This window comes from Salvelinus fontinalis, chromosome 19 (assembly GCF_029448725.1).
Source record: "Salvelinus fontinalis isolate EN_2023a chromosome 19, ASM2944872v1, whole genome shotgun sequence".
Taxonomy (NCBI): domain Eukaryota; kingdom Metazoa; phylum Chordata; class Actinopteri; order Salmoniformes; family Salmonidae; genus Salvelinus; species Salvelinus fontinalis.
In genome coordinates this window covers 3,109,633-3,128,851 of record NC_074683.1, presented here as the reverse complement: position 1 = coordinate 3,128,851, position 19,219 = coordinate 3,109,633, and the positions used below count along the sequence as shown (strand labels likewise).

At 40.7% G+C, this 19,219-nt stretch overlaps 1 protein-coding gene across 4 annotated transcripts in view; it reads right to left on the bottom strand.

Annotated features, from left to right (window-relative positions):
- LOC129816153 (anion exchange protein 3-like) overlaps positions 1-19,219 on the bottom strand; it is a 105,434-nt gene that overhangs the window by 40,527 nt on the left and 45,688 nt on the right. For 3 of the 4 annotated variants that reach the window (XR_008753532.1, XM_055870374.1, XM_055870375.1), the window contains exons 3-6: positions 11,472-11,628; positions 8,814-9,073; positions 8,032-8,231; positions 1,459-1,670 (exon numbers count right to left, since the gene is read on the bottom strand). Coding sequence is in view for 3 of the 4 variants with exons in the window: in XM_055870374.1 (XP_055726349.1) it covers positions 1,459-1,670; positions 8,032-8,231; positions 8,814-9,073; positions 11,472-11,628 (829 nt within the window). In the remaining variant the exon portion in view is untranslated. Of the gene's footprint in view, positions 1-1,458; positions 1,671-8,031; positions 8,232-8,813; positions 9,074-11,471; positions 11,629-19,219 lie in introns of those variants that run through there. The other variant, XM_055870376.1, reaches the window with a different exon arrangement.

Sequence of the window (19,219 nt, the reverse complement as noted above, 5' to 3'; positions counted from 1 at the left end):
ATATTTGTGTTATTTTATATCATTATTTTATGTCACCAACTACCACAACAGCAGAGATGGATAACAACTGCATATGAGAGCCCTCGTGGGGGAAACGTCACGATATGCCCTTATATGGAGTTTGACGTTACTGATAAAAAAAAGTAGAAGTATTGAGGATACTGAAAGCTGCAATATGTAACTTTTTGGGAAACCCAACAAAATCCACATAGAAATGTGAGTTATAGATCTGTCATTCTCATTGAAAGCAAGTTTAAGAAAAGGTAGATCTGTTCTATGTGAGCTATTGGTCTGGAGCCCCAACCCATTCCCAGCATCAACACAGACTGGTGGTACAGTTGTGGCAATTGCGCTCCAATGCCTACAAATGAGGAATGTTTGTGCTGGAGAGAATTCTAATATGTGACTACAATTGTTACAGACATGGAGTTAACTTATTGATGATGAGGAGCAGTTAGTTTGCTTTTGCGATCACAGGGATTTTGCTGCCAACAAAAACTCTGGTGTCCTGGAAACATTTTCTGTATTCCAAAAAGGAATTGGAGACACAAACCTGTTCCTGCTTTGCCAAATGGACAGTTATCCAACTGGTAAGTAGCTAAACTTTACTTTAATGAATGATCACTTATCATAAACTTCTATGAGCGGACCATTAGTTGGTTTATGTTTTCACATTAGCCCAAACCACTATATAGCATTTGTTTATTTCTCACAATGTTTTGGGGATATTCTATTTGGCAATATAAGGTGACACAATGTCTATTATCTCCTCAATCCCCCTTGTCATAAATACAGTGCATTCGGAAAGCATTCAGACCCCTTGACTTTTTCCACATTTTGTTACATTACGTTACAACAGAATGGGCTGTTTTTAACCCAGCATTTTATTTTTGTGTACTGTGGCATTAGTACATCATGCTGTATGTGGGGTAAGTGATTTATGATTGATATTTTATCCCTGTACTTTTATCCCTTCAATCTTCCCCCGCAGAACAACTGGGAAGGCAACTGCAGCATGGAGCAAACTGTTTTTGTGAGGTATGAAGAATGCTGACTGGGTTTTGTCCTCCCTGTCCGTCAAGGTGCCGATTGTGGAACCGAGAGTTTGGGTAAAATGTATTTACTAAGTTCCAAGTCGCAAGGTATGGTCTAGGTTAATTTGAACCAGCACAAACAAAAAAATGTATGCCTTTCAGAAAACAGGGGCTATGCCATGCATGGGTGGTCAACCCGCCTCCAGGAGCTGGGTGTGCAGGCTTTTGCTCCAGCCCTACATAAATACACCTGATTCAGCTAATCAAGGTACCGAGAAGCAGCTGATTAGTAGAATCAGGTGTGTCTGATTAGGGCTGCTGGGGGTCAGCTCTCCAGCCCGATGGTTGGCTAGAGTGGTTGACCAGTGGGGGACTGGTCAATTCTCTCTGTTTATGTGTGTGTGTGTGTGTTTGTGTGTCTTACTTTTCATGTCGTCCAGATCAGCGCTAGCCAGCATCTCAGCCTCAGCGTCGTCAGTGGGCACTTTCTGGTACACGGCTGTTTCCATGGTCGTCATACTGCCGATGCAGATGCGCTCCCGCAGGTCGTAACTGGTCCTCGGTGCAGGGTGGAGGGGATTCCTCCTGAACCAACCGCAGGTGGTCACACTAGGGGGGTCCACAGAGGGGGGGCACCTGGGGAGGGGAGTGCTGTTCAGTTGAGTATGTGTGAAAATCCATCGTAGAGATTCTTCCAACATTTGCTTTAGAAGTATGTCAGGTAAATATCTGTAATCCATTGCATCAACTATCATGAAGGACAAACAGCCTTACATAGTGGTGCTTTTTATCCCAAACTATTAGAACTCAAGTATCTACTTTCTACTTTTTCTTCTTCAAAAATGAACATGAGCTGAGCCTATACAAACAAACATACTGACTGGCACACACACACAGTATGAATAATCTGGGAGCGGTCAGATTGTTGGATGTAGTGTGGTCCATCTTCCAACAGAGGGTGCCAGAACACAGCATAGCAGCACAATATCTTCACCACAACACTGGCTTCCTCACAGGTTGAGTCGTTGGCTGCTTTCACTCAGGCAACGATGGCATAACAGTACATGACATTGTTACTACGTTTCTTGTTAAGTGCAGAAATAATAATAAATCAGTGAGATTAACTGCCCTGCAGAGGGGAGAGACAATAGCCGGTTTGTGTTCATTAGGCTCCAAACGGAAGAAAACGAATTTACAATAAAAAATACTGATGTTTCTTTTCTGTTGCAAAATGTTTTGCTACGTTGTGCCCTAATGAATATGATCCTGGGCTCCACACAGTTCCACCTCCCAGGATGCTTCCATACATTATTCAAACCATTACCAAATAATTCATATTATCGTAGCTGTATGTGTTTATGAGCAAGATGCGTTTACTCATACAGTACAGATCATATCTAGGGTACGTGCCCCACCGAGACATGATTGTGACAGGCACACTTTGGCCAGTTGAGACACATACAGTGAGTGCCTTTCAAAACTATTCAGACCCCTTGGATTTTTTCACAGTTTCTTGTGTTGCAAAGTGGTATTAAATTATTTTTTATCAACAATTTACAGAAAATACTCTAATGTCAAAGTGGAAGAAAAACGCAAAAAATAAAATACAAATATATATATTTTTTAAATGTAATAAAATATATTAGTTGCATAATTATTAAATTCCCTGGGTCCATACATATTAGAAACACCTTTGGCAGCAAGTCTGTGTGAGTCTACTTGTGTAACTCTCAAAGAGCTTTGCACACCTATATTGTGCAATATTTGCCTATTATGCTTTTCAAAATTAGTCAAGGTCTATCAAGATGGTTTATACAGCAATTTTCAAGTCTTGCCATACGTTGTCAAGCAGATTTAAGTCAAAACTGTAACTTGGCCTCTGTCTTCTTGGTAAGCAACTCCAGTGTATATTTGTCCTTGTGTTGTAGGTTATTTATCCTTCTGAAAGGTAAATTAATCCCAGTGTCTGGTTTAAAGCAGATTGAAGCAGGTTTTGCTCTAGGATTTTGTCTGTGCTGAGCCCCATCCTGAAAACTCTCCAGTATTCGCTGATGACAAGCATACCCATTTCATGATGCAGCCACCACCATGCTTGAAAATAAGGAGGCAGTGTCTCAGTAGTGTGTTGGATTTGCCCCAAACATAGGGCTTTGAATATAGGACAAAACATTTATTCCATTTGTATATTTGTGTTCTTTGTTTCATTTAATTTAGGTCATAATTGTGGAGTCACTACAATGCTGTTGATCCATCCTCAGTTCTCTCCCATCACAGCCATTGAACTCTGTAGCTGCCCTACAATCACCAATGGCCTCATTGTAACATCCCTGAGCAGTTAAATTCCTGTCCTGCAGCTCAGTTCAGAATGACGACAATATCGTTGAGGTGTCTTGTTGGTTTAATACATAATGCACAGCATAATTATTAACTAAACCATGAAGATTAAAGATATTCATGTCAGATTTGTTATTGTTAGCCATCAAACAATCACTGCCCTTTTTATGAGGCATTTGAAAAGCTCCCTGGTCTTTGTAGTTGAATCTGTGCTTGAAATTAAATGCTTGACTGAGGGACCTTACAAATGCTTGACTGAGGGACCTTCAATGCTGCAGAAATGTTTTGGTACCCTAGCCCCAGATCTGTGCCTCGACCTAATCCTGTCTCGGGGGTGTACAGACAATTCCTTCGACCTCATGGCTTGGTTTTTGCTCTGACATGCACTGTCAACTGTGGGACCTTATATAGACAGGTGTGTGCCATTCCAAATAATTTCCAATCAATTGAATTTATCACAGATGGACTCCAATCAAGTTGTAGAAACATCTCAAGGTTGATCAATGGAAACAGGATGCACCTGAGCTCAATTTCGTGTCTCATAGCAAAGGGTATGACTATTTATGCAAATAAGGTATTTCTGATTGTTATTTGTAATAAATTTGCAAACATTTCTAGAAATCTGTTTTCGCTTTGTCACTATGGGGTATTGTGTGTAGATTGATGAGGATAATTTTTATTGCATCCATTTTAGAACAAGGCTGTAACATAACGTGTAACTTTTTATGTGAGTTGTTAAGCCACATTTTACTCCTGAACTAATTTATGCTTGCCAAATCAAAGGGGCTGAATACTTATGCAACGCCTATATTTTTTATATAAAATAATATACATACTTTTCTTCCACTTTGACATTACAGAATATTCTGTGTATATTGTTGACAAAAAAATGACAATTAAATCCATTTTAATCCCCCTTTGTAACAGAATAAAATGTGAAGCTCTGCGGCCAGCTAGCTCCGCCCTCAACTTCCGAACTTGTATCCGTGCTGCTGTGCTGCTTGTTACTACTTGGCTATCTGCCAAACTTTTCAGTTTATACTTTTAATACACTCAGCAACGTCTTCATTTTACTTTTTCACCCCTGATGCTTTATTTGGACATGGTTCTACAGGACCTCCACCAGCTGAATAAGCTAAGTAGTAACATTAACATCAGCGCTATGCCATCCAATTGCAGTCGCTGTACTCATAATATACACAGTAACTATTGCCTTATGGTGAGAATAGACGTGCTGCTAGCACAGCTTCAGATGCAATCGTTAGGCAAGGGGAATTTAAGTGTAGGAAAGGATGAAACAGTGTTTGTGCCACCAGTAAGTAAAGATAGTAGTAGACATCCCCCTGCACAGTTCCTGCAGCTGAACACATTTCTCAAGGCTTCTGCAAAGAAATGGTGTTGGCGTGCTCAACCGGTGTTGCTCACTCAGCCGACAAACTTTCAATTGGTTCTCCATATTAAGCAACAAGTCTGAGTCAGAGGCTGCACATTCTCAGGTCTCTCCTCCACCCATTACGGGGTCTGAGCCGCCGAAGCCTCCCACCACTCACTCTGACAAATTGAAAACCCTAGTCATTGGCAATATCCAGCCATAAACTGTTTACCAGGGGGCAGGGCTACCGACGTAAAGGCTAATCTGAAGATGGTGCTGGCTAAGGCTAAAACTGGCAAGTGTAGAGAATATAGCGATATTGCTCTCCACGTCACCAAGCTCAACATAGCTTCAGCGTGTAAATTAGCTAGAAAGATGTGTCCGCATCGAGTAATTGTCTCTGGCCCCCTCCCAGTTAGGGGGAGTGATGAGCTCTACAGCAGTCTCACAACTCAATCGCTAGTTGAAAACTGTTTTCTGCCCCTCCCAAAAGATAGAATTTGTAGATAATTGGCCCTTTTTCTGGGACTCACCCACAAACAGGACCAAGCCTGGCCTGATGAGGAGTGACAGACTCCATCCTAGATGGAGGGGTGCTCTCATCTTATCTATCAACATAGACCGGGCTCTAACTCCTCTCGCTCCCCAATGAGATAGGGTGCAGGCCAGGCTGTTAGCCAGCCTGCCAGCTTAGGGAGTCTGCCACTAGCACAGTCAGTGTAGTCAGCTTAGCTATCCCCATTGAGACTGTGTCTGTGCCTCAATCTAGGTTGAGCAAAACTAAACATGGCGATGTTCGCCTTACCAATCTCATTGGAATAAAGACCTCCTCCATTCCTGTCATTATTGAAAGAGATTGTGATATCTCACATCTCAAAATTTTGGCTACATAATGTTAGATCCCTCACTTCCAAGGCAGTCACAGTCAATTAACTAATATTGATGTGATTGGCCTGACTGAAACATGTCTCAAGCCTGATGAATTTACTGTGTTAAATGAGGCCTCTCCTCCCTGTTACACTAGTGACCATATCCCCCGTGCATCCTGCAAAGGCGGAGGTGTTGTTAACATTTACGACAGCAAAAAAAAATCAAAAAATGTAAAAGACTGCGTTTTCATCTTTTGAGAATCTAGTCATGAAATCTATGCAGCCTACTCAATCACTTTTTATAGCTACTGTTTACAGGCCTCCTGGGCCGTATACAACGTTCCTCACTGAGTTCCCTGGAATCCTATTGGACCTTGTGTGGTCATGGCAGAAAATATTCACATTTTTGATGACTTTAATATTCATATTGAAAAGTCCACAGAAAAGACTTTCGGGCCCATCATCAACTCTGTGGGTTTTGTCCAACATGTCTCCGGACACTGGATCTAGTTTTGTCCCGTGGACTGGCTGACTTTTTCCTCATAATCCTGGACTATCGGATCACCATCTTATTACGTTTGCAATCGTAACAAATAATCTGCAAAGGATCAACCAAGGATCATCAAAAGATTCCTAGATGCCATTCCTGTCACGACTTCTGCCGAAGTCGAAGCCTCTGCTTGTTCGGGCTGTGCTCGGAGGTCGACGTCACCGGTCTTCTAGCCATCATTGATCCATTTTTCATTTTCCATTGGTTTTGTCTTGTCTTCCTACACACCTGGTTTCAATCCCATTCATTACCTGTTGTGCATGTAACCCTCTGTTTCCCCTCATGTCTTTGTCAGAGATTGTTTTATGTTCAGTATTCGTGTTTTTGTATTTGGTGCGCGACGGGTCCTCATACCCATTTTGTTTCATTGTATTTTCATGGTTTAGGAGTTATGTGTTTTAAGTTATTAAACTACTCCATTTCACCAAGTTTTGATTCTCCTGTGCCTGACTTCCCTGCCACCTATACACATAACTGTGACAATTCCAGACTCCCTCCACCTACCCAAGGATGTCGGAGTACAAAAATCGGTTAACCACCTAACTGAGGATCTAAATTGAACTTTGAGTAATACTCTAGATGCAGTCGCACCCCTAAAAACAAAAAACATTTGCCACAAGAAATTTTCTCCCTGGTATACAGAAAATACCTGACCCTGAAGCAATCTTTTAGAAAATTGGAACGAAAATGGCACTCCACCAAATTGGAAGTCTTCCGACTAGCTTGGAAAGACAGAACCGTGCAATATCGAAGAGCCCTCACTGCTGCTCGATCATTCTATTTTTCCAACCTAATTGAGGAGAATAAGAACAATCCAAAATGTATTTTTGATACTGTTGCAAAGCCAACTTAAAAGCAGCATTCAACAAGAGAGGATGGCTTGTACTTTAGTAGTGATGAATTCATGAACTTCTTCAATGAACTTCGTTATCATTAGAAACTTCATTGCGGACTCCTCTTTGAATCTGTGTATTTCTCCAAAGTTCAGTTGTCCTGAGTCTGCACAGAAGTGCCAGGACCCAGGATCAATGGAGACACTCAAGTTTTTTAACCCTGTATCTCATGACACATTAATGAAAATAGTCATGGTCTCTAAACCCTCAAGCTGCATACTGGACTCTATTCCAACTAAACTACTGAAAGAGCTACTTCCTGTGCTTGGCCCTCCTATGTTTAGTCCTGATGTACTGACCTGTTGCACTGTCTACAACCACTGTGATTATTATTTGACTCTGCGGGTAATCTATGAACTTTTGAACATCTTGAAGAACAATCTGGCCTTTACGGCCATGTACCTCCACCCGGCACAGCCAGAAGAGGTCTGGCCACCACCCAAAGCATGGTTCCTGCCTTTCTAGGGAGTTTTTCCTAGCCACAGTGGTTCTACATCTGCATTGCTTGCTGTTTGGGGTTTTAGGCTGGGTTTCTGTATAGCACTTTGTGACATCTGCTGATGTAAAAAGGGCTTTAAAAATATGTTGATTGACTGAAGAAATCCAAGGGGTCTGAATACTTTTGCAAGGCACTGTAAATGCTTTGATGTTTTTAGATGTTCACTTAAAAACAGAAATCTACTGGAATCGGGCATAATGAGCATTGACTGTTTGAAGTGTACAAAATGAATAGCATTGTAGGACGAGCATTGTTTGATGAGATCTTTAAAGATCTTAAAATGTTGAGTACGTACGTCTGTCACACAAAACAAATATTGTAGGCACTGTACTATTTTAGTGCACTTCAGTTTTGCGTTTTCTAAATGTAAAATGTATTATGCATATAATCTAGCTAGTAACACCCTAGTTTCACCTCGTACTAATTGTTTCACACCACAGCCAATATACTGTCTATTGTCTTGCTAGCTACTGGGCCCACCTGTTGTTGGACTCTTCATCACCTTCCTCATCCTCCGGTTGCTCCCGAACCTCCTGTTGCTGCTCCTCCTCCTCCACCACCACCTCCTCTGCCGTGGCCAGTGTGGCCTTCTCTGGCGGGGGATGTTGTTGTTCGCTCTCCATGTGGAAGGAAGTGAAAGGGAGAGCCGGTTCCAAATCCTCCTCACTCCCCAAGCTAAACTGAGAGGAGACGTAGTTGGTTACAGTGGTCCTAGTACAAGGAATCCCTAACAGCTTCATCTGAAAGTTCAATCTAAAGGCCAGTTGATTGAGTTTAAGTGCCTGGACCGTGAGTGTCAGTTCAAGTCAGGTGCTGTCCTGTCCCAGTCAGGCGAACAAGGTGGCGAACATAGGACTCCAAACTCTCCCTCTCTCTCTCACTCTAGGGCACCTGTTAGACTAGTACTTGGCAGATCTTCATCTTTCCTGTGTCAGCTACTGCCCGCTTTTTATTAAAGGTCTCATATTACACAGTAGACCAAAATTCCCAGCAAACTTCACACATCACATGTTGAGCGTGACGGACCTTTTTCTCTGGAGTGTCTTTGAAATTAATATACTGAATGAATATATATAACAGATTAATATACTAGACTTCTACTTGCAACACTCAAAACAATGTAAGGCACTGTATAAAGAATAAAGGATACATAACTATAACACACAGCAAATTATCCAGTGTTAAATCAACACTGGGGAATTTGCTGTGCAGGCATTCTGATTGGCCGTCAGACATTATCCCAACTTTCTTTGTTAAATTACCTGTGGTTGGTTGTCAGGCTGCTCAGTGGGCGTGGCCTCTTGGTCCCGCCCTTCTGTCTCAGACTCCGCCTCCTCCTCCTCATCTACCTCATGGATGGTGGGCGTGACCTCCGAGGGCGGAATGGAGGTCTTTTTTTTCTTTCGTTTCTTCTTGCGCCGGCGGTCACTGTCCGTGCTGAGCACCCGCTTGCGTAGGCGCTGGGGCGGGGGCAGGTGGGTGGATAGGGGGTGGTGGGTGTGGTGAAAGGTGTGCCGATGATCTGTGAAAGGGAAAGTAGGAGTTTAAGTGAGAATAATGGCAAAGCATGCCGGCATAGTGCCTTGTATTTGTAAGAAGTGTTATGAACATGTACAGCCCCTTTATAACATCTTACAGGTTGTTTTCAATAAAACATCACTATATGGTGTAGAGTGTTCGATTTTCCTGCTGTGGGGCAAGCAGACACAGAGCTCCGCTAAAACCATTGACAACTGCGTGCCGTTTAACCTCTACCGAGTACCTAACCCGGATTCGGGAGCACCCCCCACCCCCCCCACACTGAATAGCATCGCTAGCATAGCGTCACAATTAAATAGTAGCATCTAAATATCATTAAATCACAAGTCCAAGACACCCAATGAAAGACACAGATCTTGTGAATAAAGCCACCATTTCAGATTTTTTAAATGTTTTACAGGGAAGACACAATATGTAAATCTATTAGCTAAACACGTTAGCAAAAGACACCATTTTTTTACTCCAACAGTTTTTTCCTGCGTCAGTAGGTCACTAATTCGACTAAATGAAAATATATATAGCCACTAACCAATAAACATATTCATAAGATGACAGTCTGATAACATATTTATGGTATAGCATAGTTTTTTTTTTTTAAATGTGCATTTTTCAGGTATAAATCACAGTTCTACATTGCAGCTGCAATCTGATATAGTGCTGATGCAGCCAGAACAATTACAGAGACCAACGTCATATAACTAATTACTTGTCTCAAAACATTTCAGAAAAAATACACAGCGTACAGATATTGAAAGCCCAACATCTGGTGAATCCAAACAATATTTCAGATTTATTAAATGTTTTATAGCGAAAACAAAATGTAGCGCTAAATTAGCAAAGCCACGCCAGCCAGAACCAGCTGGGCGCGCCCGACCAGTTCACATGCACGACAGATATATGAAATAACATCGTAAATTGGGTCTTACTATTGCTGATCTTTCATCAGAATGTTGATAAAGGTGTCCTTAGTCCTGATGAGTCGTTCAATCCATTCACAATGGCAACTTTCCCTCTTCATTTAGCATAGGTACTGGTCGACTAGCACGGTTCTGTCCAAAGTTAAAAAACTCACAGAACGGAACACGGCAAAACTCCCGAAAAAATTCAAATAATCTGATTAAACTATATTGAAAAAACATACATTAAGATGATATGGTCACATGTATCAAACAAACTTCGAGACGGAGATAGTTTTCATCCGTAACGGCAGCATAACAAAAGACAATTGCACCTCTAAAACGCGCGTTTCAGAGAACCGGAAGTTGTCGGTCACGCTAAAGAAATAGGTCTTATTTCACGTCAGTACAAGATAAACAAAAAATTTCTCCTCTGACGTCTTCATGACACCCAGAGGAAGACGAATGAAGTGTGTTTCGGGTCATAGGTGGCGTGACCATATATAGGCAGAGCGTTGAAGCGAGCATACACATCTTGCAATCTTCTTCTTGCTCAGGGAAAGTGCTGTCAAATGACTTATGTTTCACTCAGAGACAAAATTGAAACGGTTTTAGAAACCATGGCTTGTTTTCTATCCAATAGTATTAATTATATGCATATAGTAACAGCAATAATTGAATAAGAGGCAGTTTAATCTGTAGAGGAAATTATGCTAATGCGAAAACAGCACCCCCTGTATTCTCAAGAAGTTAAGGGATTATTAAATACATGTTAACTATTTGGTTGTAATGTCATCACCTCATGAAGAGCAAAGTCAGACCTACAGATTTCAGATTATTCCATGCAAAACAATTGCTCACATTTTGCTCTATTATCAGTTATACAGCAAGTAACTGCATGCTTATGTGTCGGCGTATGCTCCTAGGGCGTATTTGCCGTGGTACTGTTAGTTGATGTTGACTTTGCAAGCTACATGTAGAAACGTTGTACAGTTGGCTGAACATTTAATGTTAAGTAGACCTAATGTACTGTTTTTCTCCAACTAGCGCAGTTAAGTAACATCATCCCCTTATCAACATTGTTTTTTTAAGAGTGTTCAATTACGATTGCTGCTGACAGGCATGATATAGGCTACACTGATTGATGGACCATGTCAAGTTGGCTAGCTAGCTATTAACAGATCACTACAATATGGCAAGTTAACAAGCGTACTTTCAGTGGATAAGCTACACTATATCCAAATATTGTTTCATTTGCTTGCCATCTATAGTGGTGATGACAGTAGTCCAACTGACAACTTTAATAGGATGAGGACTTGCCAATATCAAGCTCTTTCCAAAAGCATTATACCGACAGGCTTAAGGAACCCCAACACTGATTTATGTTAGCAAAAACTGTTAAAAGCAGACATCCTGGGAACTTTTTCCCTGTGTTCTACAAAAGCATACCAGTATAGAAGTCTACAGATTGGTGAAAGGGCTTACACTCAAAATCCTTTTCGTTGTAGTTGCGGCCCATTTTTTCTCCGCTGCTGAACACGGACTCAGTGATGATGTCCCCGAACCTCTCCACTGATAATGCCTTCTCCCAGTCCTCCTCCTCTTCTTCCTGCTCCTCTGTGGAACCTTCCTCATCCTCCTCCTGTAGGAGAGAGAGAGAGAGAGAGAGAGAGAGAGAGAGAGAAAAATAGGGGAGTTTGTGTATATGTGGTCAATGTCACAAATTCTGCAGTTAACCAGTGGTTTATAGTCAAGCTACATCAATCAAGTTCCTACGTATGTAATTACTCCAATGTATTACAATAGTTACCTAAATAAACCAACTTTCAGTGTGTCAGTGAGTAGTCACAGATAGTGCAATCCATTCACCATATGTGTGTATGTGTGTAAGGTAAGTGATAGGAGAGGTAAAGGTCTGTAACAGTAGCATGACCAACTGTACCAGATAAGAGAAACCAAAATACGTTGACAGACAGTATCAGTGTCCACTCCTTAGTACTATGTATACACAAGGGGACCTGTCATTAGCCAATCTACTCACGTGCAGCGGATCGATGCAGCAGAGCGCTGAGAGAGGGTGAGGCTAGCCTAATGCAGTGCTGGCCACTCTACTAACACTTTTTCATTGTTGTCATGTTGTGTTGCTAGCATGCTGTCTTGTCATGTGCTGCTGCCATGTTTATGTTGTCGTCTTAGGTCTCTCTTTATGTAGTGTTGTTGTCTCATGTCGTGATGTGTGTTTTGTCCTATATTTTTATTCAATTTATTTTTAAAGCCCCCGTCCCCGCAGGAGACCTTTTGCGTTTGGTAGGCCATCATTGTAAATAAGAAATTGTTCTTAAAACTGACTTGCCTAGTTAAATAAAGGTCAAATAAAAACTGTAATAACACACTACAGTCGCTAATAGGCTTACAAAAAAAGAAGACACCTGTACCGTGTCAGATATAGATTAAAATTTTTTAGATTACATTTTGAGTTTGCATCCCAATATTACATTTTATCACAGAAGACTGAAATCTAACAAAACTGTTTTACATAGAAACACCAGGTTTTCGGCGTTTAAAAAATAAATGTTTATTAATTATGAAAATATTAAAAATATTAATACCATTCCACTCGAGGACACTAGGTAATTTGACTGCCGGAAAGGGCCAAACTAACACACTGCTTTGTGTAGAGCCTTACTTCCCAGAGTGCTTTGCCTTTAAATGAATTGTAGAGTTACCACCCATGACTGAATTTGTTAGTGACAAAGACAAGCTTGTTGCATTCATCCAATTTCAGTCCTGTGGAGTTCACCAAGTGAGCTCTTGAGTGAATATGTTTTCATTCAAATATACTTTTTTTAAACGTCATAAAGAGTCAAAATCATGTATTTCCTGAAATTGAATGGTGTTTGAAGGAAACCCGATCAAAGTATGAAAAATGAGTGTTTCTTCTACATTGATAAAGTTTGATCATAAAGTTACTGGTCCATGTCAAACACTTTGATTCATTATTAAGGTGACACCTTAACTCTCATTTTAATACACCAATGGTAACATGATATTCCCTTACCTAATTAAAAGTTCTGCCTTTTAACCAATATCGGTGAAGGTGTGTTTGCAGTGGGGCGTGGTTTATATAGCTAGATAGCTACTCTACTGGTGCCAACATTTGACTGCAAGGTGTCAGCAAATATAATTAAAAGTTGACCCTATTCATCTATGGCAAAGATACATATGTGTTTCCCCTTTCATCTATGTCTGGTGCAAGCTAGTTACTGGCTAGCTGTGTCTTCAGACAGCATGGAACAAAAGGGGGGAGGGTCATTAAAAACTCAGATGCAGTCAACACATCCGTCAGTGCTGCTTTGAACCGTATAACAAGAGATGTAGGAAACAAAGGATGTATCACTGATGCAATTTCAATGTTGTTTGAGTTGCACTGTGCATCACCAAATTTGCTCGAGATCATTTTACTGCAACGCTGCCCACTGCATCCAAGTTGCTTGACATAGGCGTTTGAAAGAGCCGCCAGTGAAGGCGAGCTCATGAATATAAGCTCCCTGCCCACTCAGCATGTCATTTCAAACGTCCTGGTAGTTAGCCATGAGAGAAAAAGTACTGTTCAGAATGACTGTTCAGGACCTTTAACACAATACAATATAGCTGTGTTCAAATACTCATACTAACAGCACTACCCCTACTATTTCAGATATACATTCAGGATGTAGTATGATTATTGGTCATAGTATAGATATAGTTAGTATGCCAAAGGTTCCCGGTTGTCGTACTACATACGACAAAATATGAGGTATACAAGCAGTGGACACAATGTCCATGCTTATGGGCCAATAAGGCAATTCTTCTGAAAATGGGCGTGGCTTCACAAAATGTTCAGATTTAAAGAAAATGCCAGAAATTATGCAGCCGAAGAGCGGATACAAATTCATTGCTTTAACTAATTATGACAAATGTTAAGAAATGTTGAGCAATGTGAAAAAGTACCCTCACGAAAAAAGATTGCAGTCAAGTGCAGTATAACTGTAGTATGCCGCAAATACTGCATCCAAAATAACACAGGTTCTTTTACTGAAGTAATTTTGCAGTGTGACTGCAGTTAGAGTGCAAGATAACTGCAGTACACTATAGTTATTCTGCAATTACTGCATCCAAAATACCACAGTGGACTGCAGTTACTGCACGTTTACTGCCGTTTCAAAACTGCAATCTTTTTTGTAAGAGTAATGACTTTTCAAATAAGTTATGTCATGTTGGCTGACAATTTGTTAGCTATGCTAGCCTTATGAACCACATAGAATATCATTACAGCAGTTGCTTGTATGTACCGGTATGTTAGCTATCTACCTGAAGGTAGTTGGCTACTAATACATCAAACTTGCTTGTATATTAGCATAACTAACTAACTACCCAATGTTTATTGACTTGATTATTCACGCAATTCTTAGTTTAGCTAAGTGGTATAGTTGTTTTTTGTTCTCAATGGACATTGTTAGTGAAGTCGTAAGTTATGCTAATTATCTTCTTTGGGACAGGGGGGCAGTATTGAGTAGCTTGGATAAAAAGGTGCCCAGAGGAAACTGCCTGCTACTCAGTCCTAAAAGCTAGAATATGCATATAATTAGTAGATTTGGATAGAAAACACTCTGACGTTTCTAAAACTGTTTGAATGATGTATGTGAGTATAACAGAACTCATATGGCAGGCAAAAACCTGAGAAAAAATCTAAACAGGAAGTGGGAAATCTGAGGTTTGAAAAACTACAACTCTTTGCCTATCCAAGATACAGTGTAAATTTGGTCAGATTGCACTTCCTAAGGCTTCCACTAGATTGTCAACAGTCTTTAGAACCTTGTTTGATGCTTCTACTGTGAGGGAGGGGGGAATAGGAGCTGAATGAGTCAGAGGTCTGCCAGAGTGGCATGAGCTGATCATGCGCGCTCAAGTGAGAGTTAGCTGCGTTCCATCGCATTTCTACAGACAAAGGAATTCTCCGGTTGAAACATAATTGAAATTGTATGTTAAAAACATCCTAAAGATTGATTGTATACTTTGTTTGACATGTTTCTACGAACTGTAATATGACTTTTTGTCTGAACTTTCGCCTGGACTTGTCCGCACCCCGTGAGTTAGGATTGTGTACTAAACGCGCGGACAAAAAGGAGGTATTTGGACATAAATGATGGACTTTATCGAACAAATCAAACATTTATTGTGGAACTGGGATTCCTGGGAGTGCCTTCTGATGAAGATCATCAAAGGTAAGTGAATATTTATAATGCTATTTCTGATTTCTGTTGACTCCACAACATGGCGGATATCTGTATGGCTTGTTTTGTTGTCTGAGCACTGTACTCAGATTATTGCATGGGGTGCTTTTTCCGTAAAGTTTTTTTGAAATCTGACACAGCGGTTGCATTAAGGAGAAGTGGATCTAAAATTCCATGCATAACACTTGTCTCTTTTAGCAATGTATATTATGAGTATTTCTGTAAATTAATGTGGCTCTCTGCAAAATCACCGGATGTTTTGGAACTACTGAACATAACTCGCCAATGTAAACTGCGATTTTTCAAATAAATTACAAAATACAACTATTTTCTGCCCAGGTCTGCATGTGACGATAGCTCAGATGCACATCGTCACAGGGGGCTTCTAGAGATGAGGTAGCCTCACCCTTTAGCTCCCATTGGCCTCCAGAAGCTTTCATCTGGGCTTTGAAGTTAAGACAAGAAGGGGTGGGGGTTGTATGTTGAGGTGAGAAGGACCAACAGGTGCCTGTTCGGGAGGACAAAACTGACAGGTACACTGTGTTGTTACTTGTTATAAGCATACATGAGCATTGGCCACCTGTTTTACAGTTGCACCAATACCACAACCATAATTTCTACACAGCAAGTGTTCTGTATAAAACTATATTTCGATTCAAACACATCTGACAATGCACATAACTGCCCTGGTTTAAAAAACATAATTAATATTTCATATGCTGTGGCTAGGAAAATCCAGCACAAAGAAGATCATTAAAATATTTAGAAGGTGCTGGTGATAAGTGGAGTGACGCTGTGTGTGTGTGTGTGTGTGTGTGTGTGTGTCTTTCATCTAGACTCCATCTTTGACCTTACAGTAATACAGACGACACTACCTGTGAAGTCAGATGATATATCATTCTCCCCATCACAGACAAGTGGTTGGCCATTTGCCTGAGCCCAGTCCTCTGTGCGCACTCGCTCGCTCGCTCACTTGTGCATGCATTTGTGTTGGTCAGTTTCTGGGCATTTGTAATCATGACAATGTCAGTCACTATGTCACTCTTGTCGCCTCCTATTTCCTTTGCATAATCTATGCTGACATAGTCCATGCCTGGATGCCATCCATCAAAATCTGTACTGATGCTTATGATGTATTTTTGCTACAAGCTAATGTCCAAAAAACAACTGGAGACACCCTACTACAAGAACTGAGTAAAGTGGTGATCTCCTGGCTAAAAGCCTTTGCACAGAAGAGAGCGAGAGAGAGGCGGAGAGCCATGGTGGATGCCCTGTCCTCCCAAGGGGCCAAGAGGTTTATGTCAACTAAGTAAGTTAAGTCACAGGCTAATCATCTCATATCATGTGAGTTGTTTTATGTTAGGAAGTTACTCTCAGGCTATGAATGCCTTCAAGCTGCATTATGAAACGAGGGAGGTAATGTATGACATGTTTAGTACTGTATATTCAGATGAGTAGAATACAGTATTCAATCAGTATTCACTGTACTGTCAAGCTCACTGTCACAGCTAAAAATGGAATTCACATTAGTGGAAACAGCGCCACTGTTCCCACCAGCCCCTCTGTTTTTGTTTTGTTGACGAAACTGACTAATAAGGAGCGTCCAAATGGAGGTGAGCAGCTAGTAAAAGAATGTGCAGTACATATTCTGCTGTTCTATCATACATGCAATGATGTCAGAGGGAAAGAACTGTGTTCGTTGTTTGCTATAAGTTATTTGTTGTTGTAATATTCAAAACGGACATGGCAGTATCACCATAAAGGATTCCAGCTTTAATGTCTCTCTGTAAAACACAGCGTATTTGATGGAGAGAGAAATGCTATTGTATTTCATATTCTGCTGTACTAACTGTATCCATGACTGTAACTAAATACTTGCACTCTCTTGGAATCAAGGTTTTGTCATACAAATGGCACAAAAAAAGTCAGATTGTTGTGCTTCACTTTTCTGTTTGATTATTAAGGTTTTATCATGTTCAAACAACATTTGTCGAGTTGAGACAAGTGTCTTTATACACCTACTGTACAGGCACACAAATATTTGTTCCAAATCTCCACTTCAACTGAGAAAAGGACACAGGTAAAGAAGCAAAAGCACGATTTGAAGCATATTGCTTTTGGCAACTACCTAAGCATCACATTGTACTCCCAACACAAGCATATTGTCCTGAACAGTGTTTGTCTCTCGTCTTTTCGTCCTGCACATTGTATCTGGCTATTGTGTGAATGGTAATTGCCTTGTTGCTACATGTGGGCTTGAAAGAGTGCAGTAAAAAGGTTATGGATTGCATTTACATTTGTGACACTGGCGAGACAAACAAAGGACGGTGCTAGGAATTCAGGATTGGACTACAGATGTGTTTGTTCTCTCTTCACCAGGGCTCTGAGTAAACTGCTGATAGAGTTAGAAATGTCACAAGCAGCAGGCTCTGCCAGGTAGCAGGTACAGTGGTTGCTCCACTAAAAGTTTTGTGATTATGCTGTGGTACTTAGAGGTAATTTGTGGTTTAGTACGGTACCCTGTGTCACTACTTCATTGCTCCAGACCAAGGCAAGGGGGAGTTAGAGCACTGATTATACTTTTGGGTCCCAAGGCGCTACTGTGTCTCTGTAGTACTGTAGCCTACTCCCGACCAGTCACGTTGTACAGCGCCTTAGTGGCGCAGCGTTCTAAGACAATGCATCGCAGTGCAAGCTGTGTTGCTACAGATGCTGTTTCAATACCCGTGCCGGTCTTGACTGGGAGACCCATGAGATGACTGTAGGTTTTTGGTTTCTCTCCCTCTAAAAACAGAAATAAATAATTATAAATAACAAACTGGCTTTACTTACAAATTAGTAATAATGTCTCACCCCATGTTCAAGAAATGCCTTTTTCCTCGCTCATTTTACGTTATTTGAAAACGAAATCATCTCCAAATTATTGTTATTTTTGGAAGCAAAGCAATTATTATTATTATTAATTTAGAATTATATAAAAGCCCCTTGGATATTCTCACAGATATATTATTAACCCTGTTATTATTAGCAGGACAATATATATTGGTCATGGCACCCGAGTGGCGCACAATGGGATTGCCTTGCAGTTCTCCAGCTGTATCCACTGAAATAGCGGTGGGCGTGCAAGGTTCAAGTCATGAGGGCAGGGGGCATGGGATGGGGGTTGGAGGAAGGGGGAGGGTGGACCCAAACCCGGTCCACTGGGTAGCACAGAGCAACAATTTAAGGAGCATTGCACTAATAATGGCGCTGAAACATTCCCGCTGTTCTTAGTGCCAGTCTTCACGTTCAAACTAAAACTATTTAACAAATAATGGCGTGAAAAATTCCCCTTAGATATGATTTCGGAGGGCAGATATTATTTAATATTAAAGCATTAGACCTCTCACTAAAGGCGTCACTGAAAAGTTATACTTAAATCCGAACTGGATTTACTGAAAAATTACATAAAAAGCACACACTTGGAAATCCCAAACTCTAAAAGTAATTGGAAAGATAAGATACAAATTATTTGTGACATTGTGGTTACAATAAAGAACGTAAACAAATTATGTGACATTTTGAAAACAGGGTTTCAAACACTTGTAGCCCGATTAGCAAGACAATAGACTCTTTATTGCCCGGCTACTGTAGGTGTGACACCTTTTCAGTACCCTTCGCACTGCCACAAACTTCACCTTTAACACAGTTACCATTCAAAAACAAGCTGTTTATCTAAAAATAAAAGATGACATTGCGACCAAAGAGAACAGACAAAATGGATATCGTTTTCATCAAGCCAGCTTCTTTCTATGGTGCTACCTGTTCCAGGGTTAGGACCATAACCACGACAGGATCAACAAAACTAAAGGTAGTTTGGTTTCAGTGTATTTTCTTTAAAGAAATGTATATAGCCTATCAATGTGTAGGCATACTGTGTAATGAATAATTGAATAATTATCATACTGTGATAATGAAATA